The sequence below is a fragment of the Malurus melanocephalus genome, unplaced genomic scaffold (assembly GCF_030028575.1).
Source record: "Malurus melanocephalus ecotype Western Australia unplaced genomic scaffold, MMel_1.1 scaffold_81, whole genome shotgun sequence".
NCBI classification, from domain to species: domain Eukaryota; kingdom Metazoa; phylum Chordata; class Aves; order Passeriformes; family Maluridae; genus Malurus; species Malurus melanocephalus.
The window spans coordinates 134528-146573 of record NW_026623313.1 but is presented as its reverse complement, the minus strand read 5'-3'; the positions used below and the strand labels follow the sequence as shown (position 1 = coordinate 146573).

Below are 12046 nucleotides of genomic sequence, written 5' to 3'. Positions count from 1 at the left end.
CACGGCACCGGGAGCCGCCGGGAGACAGGCGGTTTCTGAGGGAACGGGCATTTTTTTTACAGGACCGGCTTCCCATGGGGAACACCCCGGGTAAAGACGCCCGGATGGAGTCCCCCTCGGGCGGACAACGCGTGTTCCAAGGAAGGTCGAGCTGGAGCCTGAGGAGGACGAAGGAAGCGTCGGTACCGTCCCGGGATGCAAGGGCGTCACCGCTCAGCGCCGGTGCGCGGCGACAGCTGGCTGGGCCCCACGCGGCCGGGTAGAGCTGCGAGGCGGCGGAGGAGCAGCTCGCACTGGCGGCGAAAGAGCAGCTCGCAGTGCCGGGTAGAAGGCGACCGGGGGCTGCCACTGGCCAGCGCAGCCAGCCGCTCGGTGGCTTTGAGGGACAGCAGGACCTGCACAGCCGAGAAAGGGACAGGAGTCACTTACCAGCATGACCCTTGTCCCCACAACTCTGTCAGGTTTCCCAAAGGAGCCGAGTCCCTGTGCAGTACCTGCTGAATCCCGGGGTGCTGGCTGAGAGCTCGCAGTGCCTCGAGGGCTCCCTCCCGCACAGTCTTCCGCGGGTCCTGGCAGGTCACCTGCAGCAGGAGGTCGGGGGCCCTGTTCTGGATCAGCAGATCCCGCAGCTCCGCCCCGCGCTGGCCCAGGTTGCTCAGAGCTAGGGCCGCATTGCAGCACGTCTTGGCCTGTGGGTCGCTCAGCAGCCGGGTCAGCGTGGGCACRGCCCTGCCCAGGGTCCCCACCGGGCACGATGCATGGCAGGCGGCGTTGCCCACTGCAAAGCTGGCTGCCCTGCGCACGCAGCTCTCTGGGTCCGACAGGCACTCCAGCAGCCCCTCCAGCCAACCAGGCTGATTCTGCAGTGCTGGGGAAAAACTGTGACGGAGCAGGTTGCCCAGCAAGTTGCAGGTTCTGGCCCGTATCAGGTATTGCTGGTGGCTGAGCAGGTAGCTCAGTGACTGGTCAGCCACATCTGAGTCCCTCAGGATCCTCTGGAGAAAGGGCAGATGCTCTGAACAGGCCCGTGCGACGTGGGTCAAGAGAGACAGGAGGTCAGTTGTGAGAGTGACATTGTCTGAGAGCAAGACAGATTTCAAGAAGGCAACAATGTGCTCTGAGGCAGCAGCTTCCCTCACCACTTGGTCTATGACCTGTGTATCAGACACAACAAGTTGGCACAAGAGGCCCATGGGSAGCTCGGTGAACGAGAAGGGCAGATGGCAAGCGCAAACCTAAGGAGAAARGACAAACAACACTGCTGAGTGCACTGCACTTGTGGGAGCCAAGCCAAGCAACAGCTGAAGGCAGCCAGCAGGTCAGCACAAGCTGAGCAGCCACTCAAGCCTCTTCAAGGGCTACACAGCACCCAAATGACATCCCTGTGTGGGCAGGAACTGCCAACATGATGTGAGGTGGTGTCATGTATTGGGGATTGCAATGTAAGGATGGGTCACCACAGTATGGAGAGAAGGAGGAACAGAGGGTGAAGAGAGTACCTGCAGCAGCTGGGCAGGGATCTGGGTATCTCTCATAGCCTCCATGATCAGTGCTAAGGTGTCTTTATCCACATCCAGGGCAAAAGGGAAACAGAGGAGCTGGCAGACCTGGATGACCACATCTGGGACAACCTCAGGGTCCCCATTCTTTCCTGCTTGCCTGAATTTGTGACACAGAGAGAGAGAGAGAGAGAGAGAGAGAGAGGGCTTAATAAAGAGGTGATGAGAAAAACCTCAGGGCAAGGGGTAAAGGGCATTTCCTGCACCCAGCATCAAGGAAAGGCTCTGCAAGTGCCAGGTCATTAACTTCTCAGCCTTTGGTGTGCTCATGTCCATGTCCCATTCAGCAGCTGAGCTATGACCACTTTAGCCCTTGCCACAACTCACATCTGTGCCAAGCATGCCAAGAAGCCAGGGGACAGCAGTCTCTTCAGTGTCACCATGAGGACACCATGGGACTCGGTGAGCTGAGGCAGGCACTGGTGGGACTCACGAGTGAAGACGCTGAGAGCCAGGCTGAGGAAGAGCAGGGTTCCTGCAGGGGAAGCAGCAGGCAGAAGGGCTATAAAGTCTCGTCACTTATGTCTGTACTACCTCAAGGCTGCTCCAGGGGGGATTCTGTGTTTCCCTGTCCAAAACCAAAAAATCTCCACCCAGGTGGTCACACATGCCAGAGTGGAAATTCCCTGCAGCACAGACACCCTTTTTGGTTCCTCCACCGCCAACTCAGCTTAGCTGCTGCCAACTGGGCACAGGATGGGCTAGCCCAGCCCAGCCCTGTCTCCCCAGAAGACCCTGCAATCCTCAAGAAAAACCACTTGAGTCCTCTGGCCTCAGGGAATGGATGTGGACAGGGACAAACATGGGCAAGTCTGAGGGCAGGAGGTGAAGCAGGATCCGGGGCAGATGCCCTGCTGTCCTGCAGCTCCTACCTTGAGGGGAGAGGAGGTTCCAGTCTGGCTCTGCCATGGGGTGACCAGCACTTGGGGGTGGGTCTCCCTCCGGTGCTGCCCTGTTGGTGCCCACATGAAGCACCATAGCAACACAATGCCAGACCAGGCTCCACAGCTCTGAGGAAGCAAAGCCCCACTCCAAGGCCACATCCTCCTAAAGGTAGAAAGGCAGATGTCAGAGGCTTTCACAGTTCTCCATGGCTCCCCAGGGTATTGGTACATGGCTCTGCCAGCCCCATGGTCTTGTGAAGGTTAGGCCTAGATGGACATGGCCCAGGGGTCCTGCTGCACCTTCCAATAGTGTCAGTCCTAGGGCATCTCTGCCCTCCCTCACTCCAGTGTGCCCATGGGTGACTTTCATGGGGTTGCACAGCTCAGCCAAAGCTGTACAGTTCCCTGGTTTCCCTCAGCCTCATTACCAATCCACRTTCAGGCCTTTTTGCCACCACACTTTCTGGAAGGCAAAGAGACATGGCCAGACTAGTACCTGTTCAAGGAGTTTCAGCAGGAGGAAAAAGAGCCCATCATAGAGACCAGCACCCATTGGCAGGGGAAGCTGTAGCTGTAAGAGAGTGGGAGACAGTCTGGAGCTGGGTCTGAGGGCAGCAGCATCACACTTGCACCCTTCTGAGCCCATATTTGCACACCTCCACAGTGGGGTATGCATRGCTCCCCTTCTTCTCTGTCCCCATCTCATACCTCAGCAGGTGCTGTCAGCACATTTGTCACCACTGGTAGGATCTTTTCTCTCTTGAGCTCCAAGGCCACCCCATGCTGACTGAGCTGTGCCAGGAGGAATGCTGCAGCACCCTGTGCAGGGACAGGRAGACCTCAGCACCTTTGGGACTTTCCCATCTGCTCTGCCAGTATTGACCTTCATCCSTCAGYCTCATCCCAGCAAGTGAGGAACAATAAGGCCCAAATGGGATGTAGAGCTCTGCAAGGCTCTCAGTGGTGGCTCTGGCAGGGGGTGCAGCTTACCACAAGGGACACGACAGGAGACTGGGTGATGAGATCCAGARCCACGGTAACCACCTCCTCAAGCCTGAAATGCAGGGACCAGGAGAGAAGCACAGCTTCACATTGTGCAGAACAGCAGCATGAAAATACCCACAAGGCTGGGAAGTAGCCATGTTTCAGGTGGAGCCTTRGTTCACAGCACCTCCTTGTCCACATTGGGTCATCCTCACCACATCCCCAGCACCCACCCCCACTGCCCAGCATTCTGCTGGTATATCTGGATCAGAGGGATCAGTGGGACCAGGCTCCCAGCTCTGGGCAGGATGAGGGACAGAGGGCTGTTCAGGGCAGAGCATRTTCCTCTCCCACCCATGAGTGAAAGTGGGTGCTTACCTAGGAGGGAAGGCCTGAAGCTGCAGGGTGAGCAGGGCCAGCAGGTACAGAGAGGCTTCACAGGCTGCCTCCTGGGCCACCTCCACCACAGGGACCTACCAAGGGAGCAGGAGTCATACCAGGAGAGAAGGGGATACTTCTTCCCCTGAGAACTGCACTTTTCAGATTAAACGCCCCTAAACTCTTCCCCCCACACAGATTGGTCCAAGCAGTGCWCAGAGCAATGTGTGCTGCTTGCCCACACTCCTACCCCACCACCAGCACTGTGGTCAGTCCTACCTCACGCTTCAAGAGCAGCATGAGGGAACCCCAGAGTGGTTGGTTCCTTCCCAGGTGCTGGCACAGGTTTGGGCAGGCATGACAGCCAGCATACAGGATCTGCAAAGCAGAGGGGAGAGATGCCTATCAGCCCCTGGAGACAGGTCCACTCCAGTCACACCCCATGGCTACCATGGGCTCATTTATTCAACAACTGACACCTGGTAGATGGGAATCATAGAGGGCTAAGACCACAGTTGCCTCTTCCCCATGCTCCTAATTCCAGAGCAAAGGTCCAACACCTCTGGGCAGAGCCAGATAAAAGGAGGGGACCATTACCTTCAGCACGTTCAAGGAGYAGCATGGGTGCTCCAGTCTCTCCAGCAGTCTTGCAAGCTGCTGGCTCTCGTCTTCCATAAGCTTTTCAGCTACTGCATAAGCAACCTGCAGGAATCAGCCTGTTTGTACTCTGGCCACCTGAAGTACTGCACATACTAAAGAAGTTTAATGCTGGTCTGACCTGCTGCTTGGCTTCCCGACAGCTGTTCCTCTCCAGGGGGATGCTGCAGGCAGCAGCCAATGCAGCCAGGAAGAGGTCTGCCACACATGGGCTCTGGTCACRGCCTGACTTGCCCTCCACCACTGCACCTGCACAGGGACAGAGCTTGGGAGTCATGGTAAAGGTTCTGAGGGGCAGCAGGATGGGGTTGGATAGCAAGACAGAAAAAGTCAGGCTTGTGACATGGAGAGGGTGAGATCTGGGATTGAGGGAGAGTAGAGCCCTAGTTAGCAGGGGTCTGGACACACAAGCTTCAGCCATCTCTTCTAGCCAACATGGCACCAAGGGCCATCAGTGCTATGATGGAGCCCAAGGGCAGGAGGGAGAGAGGAAACCCCAGRAAGATCTGCCAAACTGCTACCACTGCTACCTCGCAGAGCAGGCTGCTCTGAGAYGGATCCCTGAAGGAGTCTGTTCAGCAGGGGCTGATGTTCTTCTCGCAGGCTGGTGTAGAAGGGTGCAGAGATAGAGGGGTCTGTCGTGTCCAGGCTCTCACAGAGCTGTGTGAAGCACTGGAAAAGACACAAGGGYTGTCATCACTGCAGACTGAGTGTGGAAGGGGAGACAAAGCACAGGATGAAGCTGTGGGAGGACAGCAGAGATGGGAAAAGGACTCTTGCTGGAACTTCAGGGACCACCAGTGTCCGCTCCAGCCAGGTTATTGTATGGGACCCACATTTGGCTGCATGCTGCTGAAGTGAAGGGTACCCATGGAGGCACGTGTCCCTCCTCACCTCTGTCACAGCCTGGCAGAGCATGCCCAATAGCTATTTTTGCTCTTGCTTCCTCTGGCTCTAAAACATGCAGCCTAGAAAGAAAGGCTAAAAGCAAGATGATACCAAACGCAAGCCTATATGCATGTCCTGCCCAAACCACATGTCCTGCCCACTCCAACACTGAGAACCCRCTGCACCCACCCAGCACAATCCCAGCAGGAGAACTTTTGGCAGYAGAGCCAGGGGCATGTCTGGCAAAGTGATGCTGCCTGACCACAAGGTCATTTATGCCAGKGTGTGTACAAGGGACTGCACCTGCCATCGGCTCAGCCAGTAAAGCTACACCAGAATGGTAAAGCCAGCAAAGGTTCCCCCTCAGAAACCTTCTCTGTGTATGCAACTCCCCACAAAAACCCCAGTGGGTGAGACTGCCTGCCCTGACAAGAATGCATCAGACCCCACAGTTAGGAGCCGCGTCCTCAGCCTGTGTTCCCCCATCACACACAGACAACCCCATAGATCCTGTCTCTGGGGCAGAGGGTGTGGAGTAGAGAGATGAGAGCACCCTTACCAGGAGGCTTTGCTGGCAGAGTCTCATCTCACTGTCGACTGGCACAGCCAGCAGTTCTGGCAGCAGGGCCAGGAAGCAATCAGCACTCTCCTGAAAGGCCTGCAGGCTGGGGGARGCAGCAGGGGCAGATGAGTGCAGAGAAATGCAGCCCCTTGCTGTGACAAGACAGGATCTGAATAGGCCSCTATGGCCCTGGCTAATGGAGCAGCCAGCACACACTCACATTGTGAACTGCTGCCAGCAGGCAGCACAACTAGACTTGTCAACTGTGCCTTTCCTTTAATTAGTCACATTCAAGAAAAGCGTTCCTCTGTGAGCACTGCAATATGGCATGAAGCACTTGGTACATGATGCTTCCCCACAGAGACAACTTCAGCTGCAGAGTACAGACATCACCCCTCCCACCTACTGCCAGCTCCCCAAAGGAGACCTCAGGAAACAGAAGGTTGTCCCTACCTGTCCTTTTGCCCACCRTCCTCCAGGCTGCATTCACTGCTGAAATAAATTTTGGTCACCATGAGGAGGTCTGTCAGCACAGCGATACACCAGGGCTGCTGCAGAATCCAGAAAGAAACCACAAATGAGGATTGTCTGCTGGCCATCCCCACACCTCTGTGACAGGATCCTTCCCTGCCAGAACCTTCCCCTTCTCAAGGGTGCTTAGAAGAGAAACCTGTGAACCAGTTCCAGCAGGACACCAGGGCTTCCTCAGCACCAGCATTCTGCAGGGCTGGAAGAAGCCCAAATTTTCTGTATGTCCTACACCTACCTGCTTGGTGCAACCATTCTCCAGGATCTGCTTGGCTAGACACAGCAGGGACAGAGGCACATTCAGCTCTYGGCAGAAGTGGTACAGCAGCTCAGAGTCACACCGGGTAGACAGGAGATTGCCCATAACACGAAGAACAGAACGAAGATGGGAGGCTCCCTCCAGCATCCCTTCCAGCACCTGGACACAGAGAAGCCAGAAGAGCTCATAAGGAGCTCATAATTTGGTCTCTCCAAAAGCCATGGAGTAGCTTTTCAACTCATTCAGGCAGGGGACAGCAGAGGAGCAGATGGGATGTCAAGTGCATGAGAGAGCTCCAACTCCTGGAGAAGCAGAGGATCTTTYTGCTGGCTGGACTGAGGACTCTCCAAATGTTTCCAACCCAGTCCTGGGGAGGAAGACAGCACCCATGTCTCCAGTCATAGTTGCCTGGGTCTGCCATCACTCACCTGCTGAGCAGAGTCTGCCAGGTGGTTCTGGACACGGTTCTGGAAGTCCAGGTCCCTCAAGAGGCTCAGAGACACGGTCAGATTCATGGCTGAGGGCTCAGTACCTTCAATCAAGTGCTGCCACTCCTCATCACTCTCCAGCTCCTAGCCATGGAGGAGAGAGGACTGGTGCCACAGACCCTGCCAGTCCCAGGGTCTCTCTGCTAGTCCCTGGTGACTGGACCCTGCTTATCCTCACCTCAAGACAGCATGTTACCTCACTCTCCAGTTCCACAGCTTCAGTGCTGTGCCTGCTCCAGGGCTCTGCCCTGCCAGAACCAGGATGTGGAGTGGAACCTGCTCCAGGAAACTCCCACTCATAGTCTCGAGAGATGCTCTGTTGCCTGGCCAAGCAAACAGCGCAGTCAGTGGAAGATCTTTCCATTTCCTCTTCCTCTTGCCCCAGCCTCAGCCTCCCTCACCCTGGGTTGGGAGGAGACTCCTGAAACTCCCACTCTGCTATGCTGCTCTTTCCTTGCAGGAGACCAGGATTCTTCTCATTGGAGGCAGCCAGTGGCTCCCCACCCTCAGGGGCTGCCTTCCGTGATGCTGCTCTGAGCCTATGCGTGGGATTTCCATCGACAGAATCCTTAACAGATGCATCACATGCCTTCAGTTGCCCCTGGTGATGGCAGAAAAGTTTGGTCAGGACAGTTACTCAGACAGATGAGTCCCCTAGACCCCACCACCATGAGCATCCCAATACTGCCTTGWGTGTTGCTGGCATCCCAGCCTGACCCATGTACTGATGTGTTTCCCCCCAGGGCCCATTCCAGTGCCTCTCCTTTGCCATAACTGTGAGACGTAGCCAGGGGAACCCCACACTTTCCTCCACCTGTTTCTGTGTCTCTTCAACCATCTGCTGGGCCTTTCTCAGGATCCTGGATTGGCTGCTCGTGGGGGCCATGGAATGGACTTGCTGCTCCTTCAGGGCCTGCAGCTCTGGGGACAGCTTGGTGGTGAAGGGATTAGAGATCTTATGCTCCYCTGTGTCATCAATGACTAGGGAGGCAAGAAGAAAACTTCAGCAGCAGCTGCCCCTTGGGAYGCAGAAAGTGATCTCTCTTGAGATCCCAGGGAAATCCCAAGACACTCAGAGCAAGATCAGGAGCAGGAGCTAGGAGTCAGTGCTGCGAAAACACTGAGAGGAAGGAGGCATAGCCAGAATAGTAAAAATAGCAGGGCAGGGAGGTCCACCCAGTCTTCAGGCAGTAGAAGGAAACAGACCTGGACAGTTTTGGAAAAAGAGTTAAGTACTCACCGGTAACCCGTCCAGCAATGAAAGGGTGAGAAAGCAGCTCTGGCCACGACAGGCGCTGGTGGGGGTCCTTCATTAGTAATCCCTGCAGGAAGCTCTGCAGGGCAGCACAGTAGCAGGATCACTGATGTGTTCAGCACCCACCAGTGAGCATAGTACACCCACCAGTCACCCTCAGTGAGGGCACCCAGCAGGCCTGCCTTTCCTGCCTGGCTCTGGGAAAGGAGTAGCTCTAGTGCTTAGGGCAGACAGGAAGACATTTCCCTGCCCAGCCCAATAAATCACTCCACTGCTGTTGGACCCAGTTTCCCAGCTTATGGACAAGAGTGATAAAGGTTCCCCTCCCAAGAGGTCCAGCTCTCATCACTTCTCTGTGTTCTGAAGTCCCTATTAGRGGACATAAAAACTAAGAGTGACCCACCAGGGCAGCAGGTGAGGCCAAAACTGTGGTAATAGATCTCATCCTTCAGACAGGGCCTTGGCCCTTACCTTGAACACTGGGCTCATGGTTGTGGGCCATTTGACAGGGTCCTTGACAATGAGGCTGACAAGCTGGAAGATGCTGTTTGTGTAGAAGGGAGGAGTGCCCACAAACAGCTCATACAGGATGCAGCCTACAGACCACAGGTCTGCTGTGTGGTCATATGGYCGTTCTTCCACCAGCTCAGGGGACATGTACAGCGGGGTGCCCTTGATGGAGGTCAGCACCATGGTGTGGATGCTCATGGCACGGGCAAACCTGCTCAGAGCAAAGCACAAGTCGCAAGTTCAGGCTGAAAGACCCATTCCAGCTCTCAGGAAGTYCCCTATGAGTTGACCAATACTTCTTTCTTCTGGAGGACAAAATCTCCCCTCTCTGCTTAACCTCTAAATATGCACAGAATCCAGGCCACCTTCTGCATTCCCTCACTCCTCCTCTASAGCATCCAGGACACRCCTTGGTTGCTTCAAGGCCAAGTGACCCCTTCAAGCTGGCCCCCAGCACTCACCCAAAGTCACAGAGCTTGACAACACCATCTTTGCCCAGCAGGATGTTCTGTGGTTTCATGTCACGGTGCAGGATGCGGTGGGAGTGCAGGTAATAGAGAGCAGAGATGAGTTGTGCAGCTATGGTCTGGACCTGCCAGAGACACAGAAGCCTCACCCTGTGTCCCACAGTGCCACCCGCTGGCACAACTACAGGGGCCAGGTCCCTTATGGCTGTCTCCCACACTACCTCCACTTCTGTCCTGTTTGGGACAGGGAYCAACCCCAGCTGTGGACCAGCTGTTTCTTGGAGTAGGCCACTAGCCAAGGCAGCAGTCTGCTGCTGTGGCCCTTGGAAAGCGAACACAGAAACTGAGGTCTCTCTGCAGGACCTCAGTGTCCCAGAATGCTAACTTGGCCCCTTCTCCATCTTTTTCAGAAGCTCTGACAGGTAAAGCCCCAGAGGCACCCTCACCCTCCTGACATCCCCTGGCTCACAGCAGAGACTCTCTGCCTGCAGGCAGACAAGTCCTATTTTCTCCAGCCTGCAGCAAACACTGCGTGGCCGCTGCCATGATAGACACCTGCTCCTCGGGCAAACTCCCATCATCCTCCAGGATCTGGAACAGCTCTCCCTCTGCATAGTCAGTCACTACCACCACCTGGAGGGAAGAACAGCATGGTGAGATTAGGCCCTGGGGACCAGGACAGAGCAGGGTAAGAAATCTGAGAGAAGTGTTGGGTTGTCATCATGCATAATCCATCAGCTTGGSATGGGACTTGGAATGGAAGAGAGTTCCCATGGCTGCACTGCAGCAAGGACCTGGCACTTTGCAGAGGTGTTGTAGCTGTCTGTATCTCAGAGAGCCATCAGAAACAAGGGAAGAGGAAAGGACAGGACAAGCATAGAATGGTACTTACAAGCCCAGTGGGTAGAATCATTCCCTTGAGCTTGTTTTGAATCTGTAGTCCAATTAYTTTATTTCATGTTCTCATGCCCCATAGAACAGTCTTTAATCCTCTCTTATATTCTATCCATGAGAGTTTAAATCAGTGGAAAGCCAGTCTCTGAAGTGATGAGTGAAAAGTCACCCTCATGCTRTGATCTCAAACCACTCCTCCTGCATCATCCCCTGGTCAGCTCCTTCACCTMWGCWTATGTCCTAGTGCAGCCCACACAGSCCCCACAGGTGTTGGCTCCCCACATGGCACATACTAAAAGGCTCTGAAAAACACTAACCAGACCCTGGGATGAAGTCACCAGCATCTCCTGAGAAAGATRTCCCTTCAACAGCAGAAGACAACCCTTGTTTCCCTGCCCCAGTCAAGCAAAAGCCTTTGCCTGGAGTAATCCCCTTCACCTCCTTAGCAGTCTCAAARCTGTCAAGCATCTGGATGATGTTGGGGTGATGGAGGTCTCTCACAATCTCAATTTCCCGCTGCAGGTTCTTCAGCTCCTTCTCAGACCGCCCCACCTTGGGGATGAATTTCAAGGCCACCACCTTTCAAAGCAAGAATAGCTGGCATCAGACCAAGCTCCCAGTTAGAATCCAAACAGGGCTCAGTACTTTCCAGCTGAACACAGGCAACAGAGCAATGAGACATTTGTTCATTGGCCTCCTGGACCTGGGGCTCTTCCCAGGCCCTTGCACAACAATACTGGTGCTCACACTTCTTTTCACACTGTTATTTAAAGGAAAGAASTGTAATCTTCAGATAAAGATAAAACCAGGACTTCARAAACATGGAACAGGACCTAGAGATGCTGGTGAACAAGAGGCCTAACATGAGCCAGTAGTGTGCCTTGGAAATGAGGAGCRGTAGCAGCACACCCTGTGCTGTAGCAACAGTCAGGAACTGCAGGGAAGTAATTCTGGGCCTTTATTTCAAACCTTGTAGACCATGTTGGCAATATTGTAGTCAGGTTTTTGGCCCAGAAAGACATCAGTATGCTGGAGTGGATATAGCAGAGAGACCCATGATAGTGAGGGGACTGAARCATATGGGAGGACAATACAATGATTACAAATTGAAACAGAGGGAGATTCGACTTGGTAAGAGGAAAACACATTCATCCTAGTAATAGTCAGGCACCATCTGTGGGGTGTTTGTCTCAGGGTTTTAGAGGATCTAAACACAGTGCTGGCCCTGCTTTGAGGTCTTGAGGTCGCTCCTGGTGTCCCTTGAATCCAGACGACTCAGTGCCAGCAGGAGCTGGTCAGAAATGTCAGCAGGAAGCCGAATCAATGCTGAGTCCCAAAGGCCCCAAGAGACACCAGAAATCAGCCCCGGCCCCATACAGCAGACCCCCGACCCTCTCCCCTCACCTGGGCGCTGTGCTTCCGGCGCCCCTTGTACACCCGCCCAAAGGAGCCTTCGCCGATCATTTCCAGGATGTGGTAGCTCTCCATCGTTCGGGACGGGGCCGCTGACCTGCCGAGGCAAAGCGGCCAGTGAGGAGCAGCGTTTCCCCTTCCACGGACACCTCCCCTCCGGCGGGGCTGCACCCCGTACCCGGTCCCCTGGGCGAGTGTCCCCTCACGCCCCAGGCTTTGTTCCTGCCCACCGGCTCCACRGCAGGACGAGCCCCGAGCCCTGGTGCAGCAATCCCGCCGCAGGATGAACCTCGCCCGCTCCGCTCCTGCCCCGGCCCCGC

At 55.2% G+C, this 12046-nt stretch overlaps 1 protein-coding gene across 1 annotated transcript; it reads right to left on the bottom strand.

Annotated features, from left to right (window-relative positions):
- Window positions 1-41: 41 nt before the first annotated feature.
- STK36 (serine/threonine kinase 36) lies at window positions 42-12033 on the bottom strand. The gene is made up of 27 exons (XM_057367567.1): window positions 11905-12033; window positions 11718-11823; window positions 10752-10892; window positions 9975-10052; window positions 9414-9544; window positions 8914-9163; window positions 8428-8521; window positions 8002-8168; window positions 7589-7788; window positions 7384-7510; window positions 7128-7271; window positions 6679-6858; window positions 6366-6463; window positions 5910-6015; window positions 4993-5134; window positions 4584-4711; window positions 4403-4507; window positions 4085-4183; window positions 3806-3900; window positions 3434-3497; window positions 3152-3262; window positions 2940-3014; window positions 2432-2606; window positions 1887-2034; window positions 1500-1659; window positions 495-1235; window positions 42-395 (listed from the first exon to the last, which is right to left on the bottom strand). Exons 2-27 carry the CDS (start codon window positions 11799-11801, stop codon window positions 207-209), a joined length of 4032 nt encoding a protein of 1343 aa, XP_057223550.1. The 5' UTR covers window positions 11802-11823; window positions 11905-12033; the 3' UTR covers window positions 42-206.
- Between the last annotated feature and the right edge of the window lie 13 nt (window positions 12034-12046).